Below are 11713 nucleotides of genomic sequence, written 5' to 3'. Positions count from 1 at the left end.
CAGCCTTGGTTCGGGCTGCACGCGGGGACGTGGGTGGCCCCGTCCAGCAGCAGCGCGCCCGCCTGGGCTGGGGGAAGCGCGCGCTGCAGCCACTCGCAGAGCCCGGGGAGTCCGCCCCTCCGCAAGGGGAACACCGGCGGCAGCGCCTCCTCCAGCACCTCCCACGTCTCGTCCTCAGGGCTCCAGGCAGCCGCGCGCTCAGAGTCCCCACTGCCCGATGGCTTCGCGTTGCCGCCAGCCTGCTGCGAACTCTCACTGCCTGCTTTCTGCGACCCAGCGCCACGTTTGTCCCTTCCCTCGCTGCGTGCCTCCTCCAACCCCCCTCCTTCTGCGTCCTCTAAGCTCTCCCTGCTGGGCTTCTCTGCCTTTTCCTCTTCTTCCGGAGACTCCGGATCCTCGCCCTCACCGTCTATTCGCACACAGACCAACGGGGCATCCGGTAGCACCAAGGGCCGGACCTGGGCCCAGTCCTCCTCAGTGGGGGCTCCAGGGGTGACCAGGATGAGGGCGTCGTAGTGGGTTGGGTGGGGGGCGGCAGCAGTAGTGGCGGAGCCCAGAGGGATGGTCCAGAGCACCACATTGGGGCGCTCGGGGGCCGGGTAGGGTGTGGGCCCAGTGGGCGCCGAAGCAGGCACAGCACCTGGGTCCCCGGTGTCCAGCCCAAGCAGCATGTCCAGCACAAAGCCCGTGTCAGCAGTGCCGGCTATGGCCAGGTCTAGGCGGGCGCTACCCAGTCGCTCCAGGCCAGCACGAACCCAGGAGAGCGCCGCCTCCAGGCCACCCTTTTCGAAGGCCTCCCGTACAGCCTCTAGCTCAGCTGCTCCCAGCACCTCGAAGCCATCCTGAGCCGGTGGCAGGAGCCTGTGGGGACAGGAAGGGATAGGATCAAAGGCAGAAGAGGGACTAAAGCCCCAGAGAGCTGGGCTAGGGGACAGGACTGGGCTATGATGACAAATGTGGAACTTTCTGAATAACCTTGAGTGACGAAGGAGCAGGCGAGGGAGGGGGCCAGTTGATGTCCCAGCAAATAGAAACCAGGGCTAAGATGAAAAGGGAGAGATTTAAAGCAGGGATGGGGTGGCTTGAATGAGCTTAGGTTTCCGAAAACCAGATCCAGCTAAGTCTTCCCCAGCATAGAGTCTTTGGGGTGAGGCTTTTCCTAGGGACTTGCAAGGGTAAGAAAAGGCTGTGCTGGGTGGGGCAAAACACTGGGCAGGCAGGGCTTGGGGCAAAGACAGAATCAGCACTGTATTGTGGACTAAGTGAAAGTATAGCTCTATTCACTATTCGATATGGGCAAGGTCACCAAGAGGGCTCTTTCCTGACACTGGATGTAAGGACAGGAGGAAAGACCAGGGAGAAATCTCATCGACTAGTTCTTACCAGGGGGACACGGCTAAGGAAAATAGAGGAGCAGTGGGACTGGAGGAGAGGCTGCCCCTCCCTAAGCCAGAGGCAGCTGGCGGAGAAAATTCAGGAGGGCAGCCAGCAAGTGGGCACAAAAATGAGAGGAGATTAAAGAATGGCAATGGGGGAGGGTACCCAGAAATAATGAAGCTCCCTGAGGGTGTGGCTTTAGGGCAACTGGGGTCACTTGAGAACCATGCAGATGGGGAGGATGAGGAAGATTTGAGACTGCAAGCCTTCAGGTAAAATCTTTGTGAGGATCACTAGCTTGTGTGGAAGAGTGAGCCCTTCTTCACACTTTTGCATGGGGGCAGTATTTGGGGGATAGGTCCCGGCCTCTTCTAGAATTCCTATTAGGGAGAGGGGCTTGTGACCTCAGAGCACTCAGCAGGCAGAACCTGGATGACAGGTCCTGAGCTCTTGCTGGCCCCCGGCTAGGGCGGGGCCTATCTAACAAAAGAGGGTCAAGCAGAGCCGCTTGCTGGATTGGAGCATCGCTGAGGGTGGGGTCTGGAAGACTTAAAAAGCACCTCTGGGGTGAGGTCTGCATAAGACCAGGCCTCCCCAACCCACCCCGAAACGCCGGGCTCACCTCTGCAGTGCCTCCGCCTGGCTCCGCAGCGCCGCCCGCAGGCGCTCCAGCTCCTCGCAGCCGTCGCAGTCCGCCTGCAGCACATAGACAGGCACAGCTCCCAACCCAGCGCTGTCCAGGAGGGCCGCTGTCTGATCGCGGGCCTGGGCTTCATTCTGTGGATCCCCGGGTCGGAGGTTCCGCACAGCCAGCAGCGGGGTTCCTCGGGCCAGTGCGGCCCGCGCTGCCTCCCCCAGCGCTGGGGCCAAGGGCTCGTCGTTCCCCTCCGGGCTGGGCAGCACCAGTACCAACACGTTCGCCTCCGCTGCCCAGGGCCCGGGCGCAGCGGGTGGGCAACTCAGCTCACCCAGGAAGAGGCCTGGGCCCGCAGCTCGCAGGCTGGGGAGTGCGGGGTCTGGCCGCCCATCGGGGATCTCCACCACCTCCACGTCCTTGTTGCACAGCGCGGCAACCAGCGCCGACTTCCCCGCGCCCGGGGGCCCCAGGAACAGGGCGGTGACGTCACCTCGCGGTAGAGGCATAGCTGGAAAGCAAGCGACGGGGAAGCCCGGAGTCAGGGGGCACTTGGCCGTGTTCTTGGCTGTAATCCCACTCTGGCCCTAGACTTCAGTCCTCCACCCTGTCCCTTCTTCCATTCTCGGGGATCACGCCCAGGGACCGAGAAATCCAGGGCCGAGACCCTACCCCCCAGGGACCCGGAGTCCTCTCCGGTCCTCTTGATGGATGCGTTTCCCTTTCTATTTCAAAAACTCAGAAATCCGGCCTCCAGCCCTCCTCCTCCCGCAGGGACACGTTTATTGTTAATCCCTCACCCCTCCCTTCCCAATCACCAACCAAGCAAACAGCTGGAGGGTATGGTCGCGCTGTCGCCGGTGGCCGGTCCGCCGCTGAGAAGTCGGACGGCCCGGGACTGAAGCGGCTGGAGCGCCGGGGTTTGGGGACCTCCGGACGTGTTCGGGGAGCTCTGACCTGACGTCACTCCTTGTAGGAGGCGGTGCCTTGGAAGTGAGATCTCAGGGACACAGCCCTCCGCGGCGCCTGCGCAGAACGGCCCCGGGAGCTTGCTCCTCCCCCCCCCCGCCCCCCCCCTCCGCGCGGCCGCAGAACCTGGAACAATGAGGAGCCAGGGCGCCTGCGCGCCAGGAGCGCCGGCCACACCTGCGCAGTGGCTCAGGTCCGTGCGGCTCGGGTGGCTCGCAGCGTCATCAGGCCGCACCCCGGTGCAGGGAAGGACCCTGGCTGCTATTTTCAGGACCGAGTGGCACGGCTGCATCACTGCCGGATGGCAATCCAGGATCTCGGCCTCGACAGGCTCATCAGGCGAAAGAACGTGGAAACCACGGGGACCCAGAGACTCAGCGGGCCCCACCCGGCTTCCCTGCGGGGGGCGGCGCTGTGACGCGCCACTGACAGGCGCAACGAAAGGCAGCCTTTCTGCTGCTTGGAGCAAAGCAGAGGCGGGGGCTGCCCACGTGGGGAGGGGAGCGCCGAGGGCGATGCTGGAGGCTGCGGGACCCCCAGCTGAAGCGCGCGGAGGCGGGGGCTCGGGGTGGAACAAGAGTGTAAGGATGTCGGAGAAGGCTGTCTACCGGGAAGAAGCGGGCTAAAGCGTGGGTACCACCACCTGCCTCAGGAATGTGGAGAGACGGGGACAAGGATGGTGTCAGATCAAGGGTTCCACGCTCTGAGTTTAGGGAGCTAGTTGCTGTCGGTCTTGGGTCTCACACAGGTGGGATGGCTCTAAGGGGAGTCACAAACCCAGGAGTCGAATCTTTGGGGGGGGGCGGGGGTTGTTGACGTTTCTCTAGTGAGAGCTCCATCAGGTTAGAGTTCAAGGAGATGGTATCTCACGGGGTCAAAGGCTGGCAAGGTCATAGGATTAGTGGGCTCTCCGGCTGGTGACAGATGAGCCGCGTCTTTTGATTTCCTGTTCTGTCATGCGTGCTCCTCTCTTGACCAGAGGGGTCCATGGAGGACCCGCTTCCCGAAGAGACCATGGAGCAGCTGGATTCAGCAAAAGAGAGGAGTCCTCGCAGTGCAGGAGGCGACATCTGTGAGTACGGCTGGCCAGAGGGTGGGGTGCAGGAACTGATGCTAAGAGGATTTCTATGGCATTTCAATGGCCAAGGCGCTGTAGGGACTTGCCTGTTGGGGAGCTAGCCCGACCAGGAACTGCCACTCCCCATCCTTGCCCTTATTACGCTCAGATGTATCCACCCTGCTCTGTCCACACAAGTATGAATGGGATGCAGTTCAGAGGGACACAGTGGCATCCAGAGAGGCTTGGGATGGGAGATGTGGCTGGGATACAACAGAGACGGAGAGGAACCCCAGGCTCCAGTTCCAACTCTGGGCAGACTTGCAGTGCCTTGGGACGTGGTCTCCCCATCTGTGAAAAAGGTCTGCCATTACTCACCTCTGCTCACCACAAAGGGGTGTTATGTAGGTTAGCGGCAGAAAAGATGAAAACTGGAGGGTAATGAAGGTAGCCAGTTTGACATAATAGCAACAGCTCCCGCTGAATGCCTACTATGTGTTAGGCCAGTGGTCGGCAAAGTCATTAGTCAACAGAGCCAAATATCAACAGTACTTCTTCAAAACAGACTCGCCCAGGCCGAAAACCGACTTCTGTGCATGGGCCATGAAGTTTCGATCGCACTGTATGTGCGCGCCCGCACGTGGTATTTTGTGAAAGAGCCACACTCAAGGGATCAAAGAGCCGCAGTTTGCCTACCACTGTGTTAGGCCATTAGCACCCGTTATCCTATCCAGTCCTCACAGAGCCTATGAAATTCGTTATTATCACTTTCAGTTGAGGGAACTGAGGCAAAGAGAGGGTAAGTATTTGTAACGGTGACAGCCAGAGTCAATGCCCTCCAGCCAAAGACCCCCAGGAACACACCTGTAGTCCACAAGTTGGTTTATTGCGCACTGCGCCGAGGAAGCACACACACTGCGGGGGCACCAACTGCTTATAGGATTGGAGTCTGTGGTGGGTGATTTTGGGGAGGGTTTAAGGAAGAGGGTTTTGCTCTGGATTGGATGGTGCCAGGAATCAGGGCAACTCTGGTTGGCTATCTTAAGAAATCTTACCTAGAAGGCAGAGGAACGAGCAGGGCACAAGCTGTGACTGGTAAACCAGCAGTCACCACTCATATTACCCCGGACGAGGTATTTGGTCATTTTTGTGGCTTGGACAATATTTAATGTTTTGTCTGTGTTCAGATGCAATTATAGTACGATCTTGTCTTTTTTCCCCACCTAAAACGGGACAAATGCCTTTATTGGTTGCAACGGGAAGTGGAAAAGGAGGGGATATGACAGCTCCGGTTCCTGGGGCAGCTTCACAGACTCTGTAGCCGGCCTCCCATTGTTGGCTTGATTCGGTCAGTGTGGCCTTGTCTGATGATTTTCTGTAAAATAGTTTATGTTCAACAGGACAATGCCAAAGCCTATCATAGTGCCAGGCCAGGTCCTGGCTGTGGGGCTGCTTTTCTCCTAACAGTAATAATTACAAACCACTGTGTAGAGAGTTCTAAGCACTTTGTGTAAATTCATTCATGTATTGCTTGCAACAGCCCTATCAGGTAAATACTGGTGGGGGTATGACCCCATTTTCCAGATGAGGAAACTATTGTACCTGCCTGGGAAATGGTAGAACCAGCCCGTCTCCAGAGGCTGTGCTCTGATCACACAGCTGTATTGGAAGGACAGACTCCCTGGGTTCCAGTCCTAACTCCATTTCATTTCCTAACCTCATGACTGTGGGCAAGTTCCCTAACTTTTCTGAGCCTCAGTCTGCTTATCCACAAAACAGGTCCAATAATAATTTGCCTGGACTGCTGTCCAGCGCTGGCACACAGCCTGGCACATAGTAAGCACTGAATGTTCATTGTTGGCATGATGCTGGGGCGTGGGAGAAGTCCTGGAGACTCTTGCTGGCCTCCCCCGCCCTCTCCCCACGTCCCTCAGGCCATCTGGGGGCCCTGCAGTGCGCCCGCTGCCTCATCACCTTCGCCAATTCCAAGTTCCAGCAGCGCCACATGAAGCGGGAGCACCCAGCCGACTTCGTGGCCCAGAAGCTGCAGGGGGCGCTCTTCATCTGCTTCACCTGCGCCCGCTCCTTCCTCTCCTCCAAGGCCCTGATCGCCCACCAGCGCAGCCACAGTCCTGCTACCAGGCCCTTCCTGACGGTTGCACCCACCATTGCCCAGACCACCTTCCCCTTCCCTGATTGTGGCAAGACCTTTGGGCAGGCCGCTCCTCTGAGGTGGCACCGCCAGGTGCATGAAGCTCGCTTCCCTCCTGGCCCCTTTGCCTGCACTGAATGTGGGCAGGACTTTGCCCAGGAAGCTGGGCTGCATCAACACTACATCCGGTGTGCCCGTGGGGACCTCTGAGTGCAGCTTCAGCCCTCCCCAGGGCAAAGGGGGCTCTGTGGCTGGTGGGACCTACCTTTAATAATGGGATGGGCCCTTGGAGGAGTTTGCTGGAAAGGCAAAGGGCTCCTGATAAATAGAACCCAGAATATGCTCTTTAGAGCTTCAGTCTTTGGAGGACAGAAAGGCCTTCGGTGAAATCAGACAATCGTGAGATCTTTTGTTAAAAAATGTATGTAAGAGGGAAAATTATTTTTATCTCCCTCATTCCCACTTTAGTTTGAAATCACAAGCAGCTGTGGATTGTGTAATCACCTTTAATTCTTCCCAGATGGATGCCATGGGCCATAGGAGCAAATTGCCCTGGCTTTGTGCCTGACTGGGGGCTGGGAAGGTGAGCGTTGCTGGCCTGTGAAGCCACCAGATGGGTCCCAGACATGGAGCAGCTCCAGCCTTTGGGGATGGGCAGCAAAGTTAGGAGCTGTACTGAGTAATGTGGGGGTGCAGTTCAAATCTGTCTTCTCCCCACCCTCTCCCAGCCTTTCCCACTTGAGGGGCCATGGCATTGGGTGGCTTTGTCCTCCCACCCCAGATAATTTAAATAATTTTATGCACCATTCTGGTCATGGGATATTTCGTATATGTGTAGATGAAATGACACAAATAAACTAACAGTATCTAAAAACAGAAAAGCTCTACATTAAAATAGCTAAACAAGGAACTCTGGTTTTTCAGCAGAAATCCCCAGAGTACATAAGAAGGGCATGAGGAGGGGGATCTCAGGGCTGAGCCCTATGAGGAAACTGGTTTGGAATCAAACAGAGATACCTTCTGTTTCCTGTTGTATTTGGCCAACATTGGGAGATTTCCTATTAACATCCTATTTTCAGCTCTTGAAAAGCCCATCCTCAGCTGAGTGGCCAATTTAACTCCTTGCATTACCTGCCCTGCCCCTAGACACAATGGTTGATGCCCTGTATACAATAATCATAGACTCATTTAAATTGAGGGATGTTTTTAAATCCCACAGGTGGGATGGATGTGGTAGTGACTGATAGCTGTCTCCCAATTTTAACTAGGCACATGATGGCTACAAAGACCACATTTCCCAGGTTCTCTTGCAGCTAGCAGTGGCCGTGTGACTAAGTTCTGGCTAAATTCCTGAGTAGAGTCCTCAAGCTTCAGAAAGGGACATGCCTTTCTTCCACCTTCTGCCTGGAATGTGGACATAGTATCCAGTCATTTTGGACCATGAGAGCAACAGGTGGGATGGCAGAGCAACTTCATGCAGCAGTGCCATCGTATCAGCCCGAGAACACCCACTTCCCTACTGTTATATAAGAGAGAAATAAGCCTCTATCTTGTTTAAGCTGCCATTAGCTTGGGTCTCTTGTCACATGCAGCAAAATGTATAGCCTAAGGCAGGTGTCTGCAAACTATGGCCAAATCCAGCTTACCTCCTGATTTTGCAAATAAAGTTTTATTGGAACACAGTCATGCTTGTTCATTTACCTATTGTGTATGGTTGTTTTCATACAGGACAGCAGATTCGAGGAGCTGCTACAGAGATTATAAAGCCTAAAATAGTTACCATACAGTCCATTACAGTAAAAGTCTACCAACCCCTTCTCTAATAGACATACAACCTACTCTGTGGCTGGATGCAGGGTTTCCGCCCTGGGAAATACTACCTGTAACAGGGATGTTTGTGTGTGTAGGATTTGGGGCAGGGCTAGCTAGCCTGTATCTCTTTTTTGGAGTGACTTATGGAGAAACTGGTTTGTAGTCATTTGGCCATCAATGTTTTCTAAAATACCAACTTTAACAAGGCCAAACATTTCCTCTGGCATATGGTAAGAGCCCAGAAGTTTCTGATCCAGGTGTTTCATACCCCCCACCCCTCTCCAGCAGCCCTACACACCCCCCTGACAAACCTAAGGATTTAATCCCACATGCTCTCCTGAGACAGCTGCCTGCCCAAGTATACCCTTGGCTTCTGTTCTCTCTATACTCTCCAGATGTCATAGGTTCCTAAGACTTTCTATAGTGTCACTGGTGACTCCCAAATCTATCTTCAGCCCAAACCCCAAACTTCTCTCCATGAGATACAGCCACCTGGAGGACAAATGGGAGTTGCAAACTTAAAGTGGGTCCCCTGCAGTCCCCTACCTCCACCATAACTGCCATTGTATTAGTAAACCCTGCACTCTACTTCTAAATTCCTGAAGAATCTGATTACTTTCCCCCAGCCCTACTCTCCTAACGGATCCCCTTGCTATGACTCCCCCCTTCCAGTCTCTATTACAGACCACTCCTGTGCATGTTAATCAGCTTATGCCACTTCTCATTTAAAACCCTCCAAAGGCATCCCATAAATGACTTCCAAAGACCTTCCCCAGGCCCACAGAACCCAACAATAACAGTCCCAGCCCACTAAGCAATCTCAGCTCCCTCGCTCTGTCCTCTTCACCTCTCTCCAGCCACACAAGCCAGCTTGGCTTCTGCCTCAGGGCCTTTGCACTTGCTGTTCCCTCTGCCTGAAGTGCTCTTACCCAACTTTGCAAAGCTACCTCCTCGTTATTCTGGTTTCAACATGTGCCATCTCCTCAGAGAGGGCTTCCTTGACCTGACTGGCTAAAGTAGCACTTCCAACCCTTACCTTGATTTAATTTCTTCCCACCGCTTTTCAACACCTGAAATTATCACACTTGTTTATTTCATTATCTGTGTCCTTGTATTGGAATCCAAGCTCTTGAGGGCAACTGCTTCATCCCTACACTTAGGACAGTGCTTACCAAAGAGAATTAAAAAATACTTGACAATGTGTTTGCCTAGTGTCTCTTGGCCTGCAGCCTGCCTTAGAGAGCTGGTTTCCTTAAGTTCTGCCATGAAAGATATGGGCAGAAGGAAGGTAGGAAGAAGGGGAAAGGACTTGCTTTGGACTCTTGCTGGAACCCTTCCAGCAGCAGTCAGGCTCCAGTACCTGTCTATACGCACACAAGGCGCTGTGCCCCTCTTGAGGTTTAAGCACCAGCACATGGCACCTGTCAGTGGTCCCTGCACCAGCGCATGTGGCCTGCCCTTCAAGCACCTATTGGGTTCTGGTAATCTCACTTCTCTTCTGTATCCCAGTCCCAGAGGTGGGAGCTTCTTGCAAACACATTTCTGGGTTATCTCACTTTTTCACGTTTTCACTTCCAGCCTTGTAACACCTGTGTGACCAATTCCCTGTATTAAATCCTCTTTGGAATTCCTAGCTTGGTTTCACACTCTGGCTGGGCCCCTAGGAACAGAATGAGCCCACTGGCAGCAGACTGGGTCTCTTGATTCCCAGGCTCTCCTGATTCTTAGGAATTTTTGCTGACAAATGGGTAATTCTCTACATCTATGCTTAGAAAGCAAGCCCTGTCTTAGGGCAGAGGAGGGCTTACACATGCCTGTCCCAGGAAATAAAAATCCATCCATGTTGTTTTAATGAGCTGTGCATTTCAGCTTTGATGATTCTGAGATTCAATAATGTTAAGCTATAGTAGATATGAAAGTTTCAGTGGATAAATGTCAGGTTCTGAGATTTGGAGCTTGTAGTATGAAAAGTATGAGTTCTGAAAGATGTTTTGGTCGCCCTGGCCAGTGTGGTTCAGTTGGTTGGAGCATTGTTCTGTACACCAAAGGTAGCAGGTTTGATTCAGTCAGGGCACATACCCAGGTTACAGGTTAGATCCCCAGTTGGGGCACATGGGAGAGGTAACCAACCATTGTTTCTCACATTGATGTCTCTGTCTCTCCCTCCCCTCCTCTCTCTAAAAACTAAACTTAAAAAAAAGGTGAAAGATGCTTTGGTCTAACATCCTGTAACAGGCATCAAATGCAGATGTTCTTTGGGGCCAAGCAGGTAACATAAATCAATGAAGCAAGCATGTATGAGGGGTCCAGATATCAGGTGATGGGCACTGGGCACATGGCAGGGAATGCCCACGTTAATAGGAGGTGACCTTACTCAGCTCCATCAGATTACTGCCCCATGGGATTGTGGGTTCAGCAATCTAGATCTCACAGTTTTTCAAGAGAAGCCAGAAACCTCCATTTCTATATGAAACCTGCCTGGAGGACATTTTATTTTGATTTTTAGAGAGGGGAAGTGAGAGGGAGAGAAACATCGATTGGTTGCCTCCCATATGCGCCCTGACCGGGAATCAAATCCTCGACCTTGGCAGGACGACACTCCTACCAACTGAGCCACAGTGGCCAGAGCAAATCAGACATTAAAAAAAAAAATTTGCCGAAACCGGTTTGGCTCAGTGGATAGAGCGTCGGCCTGCGGACTGAAAGGTCCCAGGTTCGATTCCGGTCAAGGGCATGTACCTGGGTTGCGGGCACATCCCCAGTGGGAGATGTGCAGGAGGCAGCTGATCGATGTTTCTCTCTCATCGATGTTTCTAACTCTCTATCTCTCTCCCTTCCTCTCTGTAAAAAATCAATAAAATATATTTTTAAAAAATAAAAAATTTTTTTTATTGATTTCAGAGAGGAAGAGAGAGGGAGAGAGACAGAAACATCAATTATAAGAGTCACTGATCGGCTGACTCCTGCATGCCCCCTACTGGGGATTAAGCCTGCAATCCTGGCAAATCCAACAGTCACCTCCTGGATCATGGGTCCACTGAGCCACATGAGCCGGGCTGCCCATTTTTAAATGTTGGTAACCAACGTGATTGAAAAACCTCAATAATTTTGTGGAGGCTAAACACACTCCTGCAAGTCAGAAGGTGGCTGGGGAGAGCCAGACTTCCATTTCTGGTGGCTTCATGGCCAAGAATATGTGCCCTGCATCCAGTTGTCTGGAATCAAGCCTGGGATCTGCTACTTACTGGTGGATAACTCAATGTCCCTGTGCCCCAGGTGTAGCAGCTGTAAAATGATCATGATAGCAGACCCTGTGCTTCTAAAGATTATGATGATGACTCAGACTCAGAGAGAAAGCCAAAGTCAGTATAGTGGTCTGCCTTCCTCACTAACAGCCTCTTGGTCCTGTGCGCTCTACCACAAACATCCCAAGCAGGCTCTCACCTCAGGGCCTTTGCACCTGCTGTTCCTGCAGAGAGCCACAAACTCACTCCTTCCCCTCCTCTAGGTCTCTGCTCTGTCACCTTCTCCATGGAGCCTTCCTGGACCACCCCACTTGGAACTGCTTCACACACACACAACCCTCGTATCCCCTTTCCCTCCACAGCACTTTCTAACAGTACATCCTATATAATAAAAGGGTAATATGCAAATTGACCCTAACAGTGGAACAACCAGTCGCTATGATGCACACTGACCACCAGGGAGCAGA

General features: G+C 53.4%; 2 protein-coding genes across 2 annotated transcripts in view; one reads left to right on the top strand and one right to left on the bottom strand.

Annotated features, from left to right (window-relative positions):
- The window catches only part of IRGQ (immunity related GTPase Q), a 4439-nt gene extending 1417 nt beyond the window's left edge, over positions 1 to 3022 (bottom strand). The window contains 3 exon segments of the mRNA XM_023743590.1: positions 1 to 861; positions 2000 to 2522; positions 2834 to 3022. The exon segment at positions 1 to 861 is cut by the window's left edge and continues 199 nt beyond it. Of these exon segments, the coding sequence (XP_023599358.1) occupies positions 1 to 861; positions 2000 to 2520 (1382 nt within the window). The 5' untranslated portion in view covers positions 2521 to 2522; positions 2834 to 3022.
- A 183-nt stretch (positions 3023 to 3205) lies between these two features.
- ZNF576 (zinc finger protein 576) lies at positions 3206 to 7871 on the top strand. The gene is made up of 2 exons (XM_023743599.1): positions 3206 to 4052; positions 5972 to 7871. Exons 1-2 carry the CDS (start codon positions 3968 to 3970, stop codon positions 6397 to 6399), a joined length of 513 nt encoding a protein of 170 aa, XP_023599367.1. The 5' UTR covers positions 3206 to 3967; the 3' UTR covers positions 6400 to 7871.
- Positions 7872 to 11713: the final 3842 nt, after the last annotated feature.

This window comes from Myotis lucifugus, unplaced genomic scaffold, assembly GCF_000147115.1.
Source record: "Myotis lucifugus unplaced genomic scaffold, Myoluc2.0 scaffold_402, whole genome shotgun sequence".
Lineage (NCBI taxonomy): Eukaryota > Metazoa > Chordata > Mammalia > Chiroptera > Vespertilionidae > Myotis > Myotis lucifugus.
The sequence above is the reverse complement of the archived record's forward strand: the minus strand, read 5'-3'. Positions and strand labels throughout refer to the sequence as shown.

Bases quoted from the DNA above. Each gene is read 5' to 3' on its own strand.
- ZNF576 (XM_023743599.1), top strand. From the start codon at position 3,968: ATGGAGGACCCGCTTCCCGAAGAGACCATGGAGCAGCTGGATTCAGCA. The intron at 4,053-5,971 runs GTGAGTACGGCT...CACGTCCCTCAG, and splicing joins CAGTGCAGGAGGCGACATCT to GCCATCTGGGGGCCCTGCAG.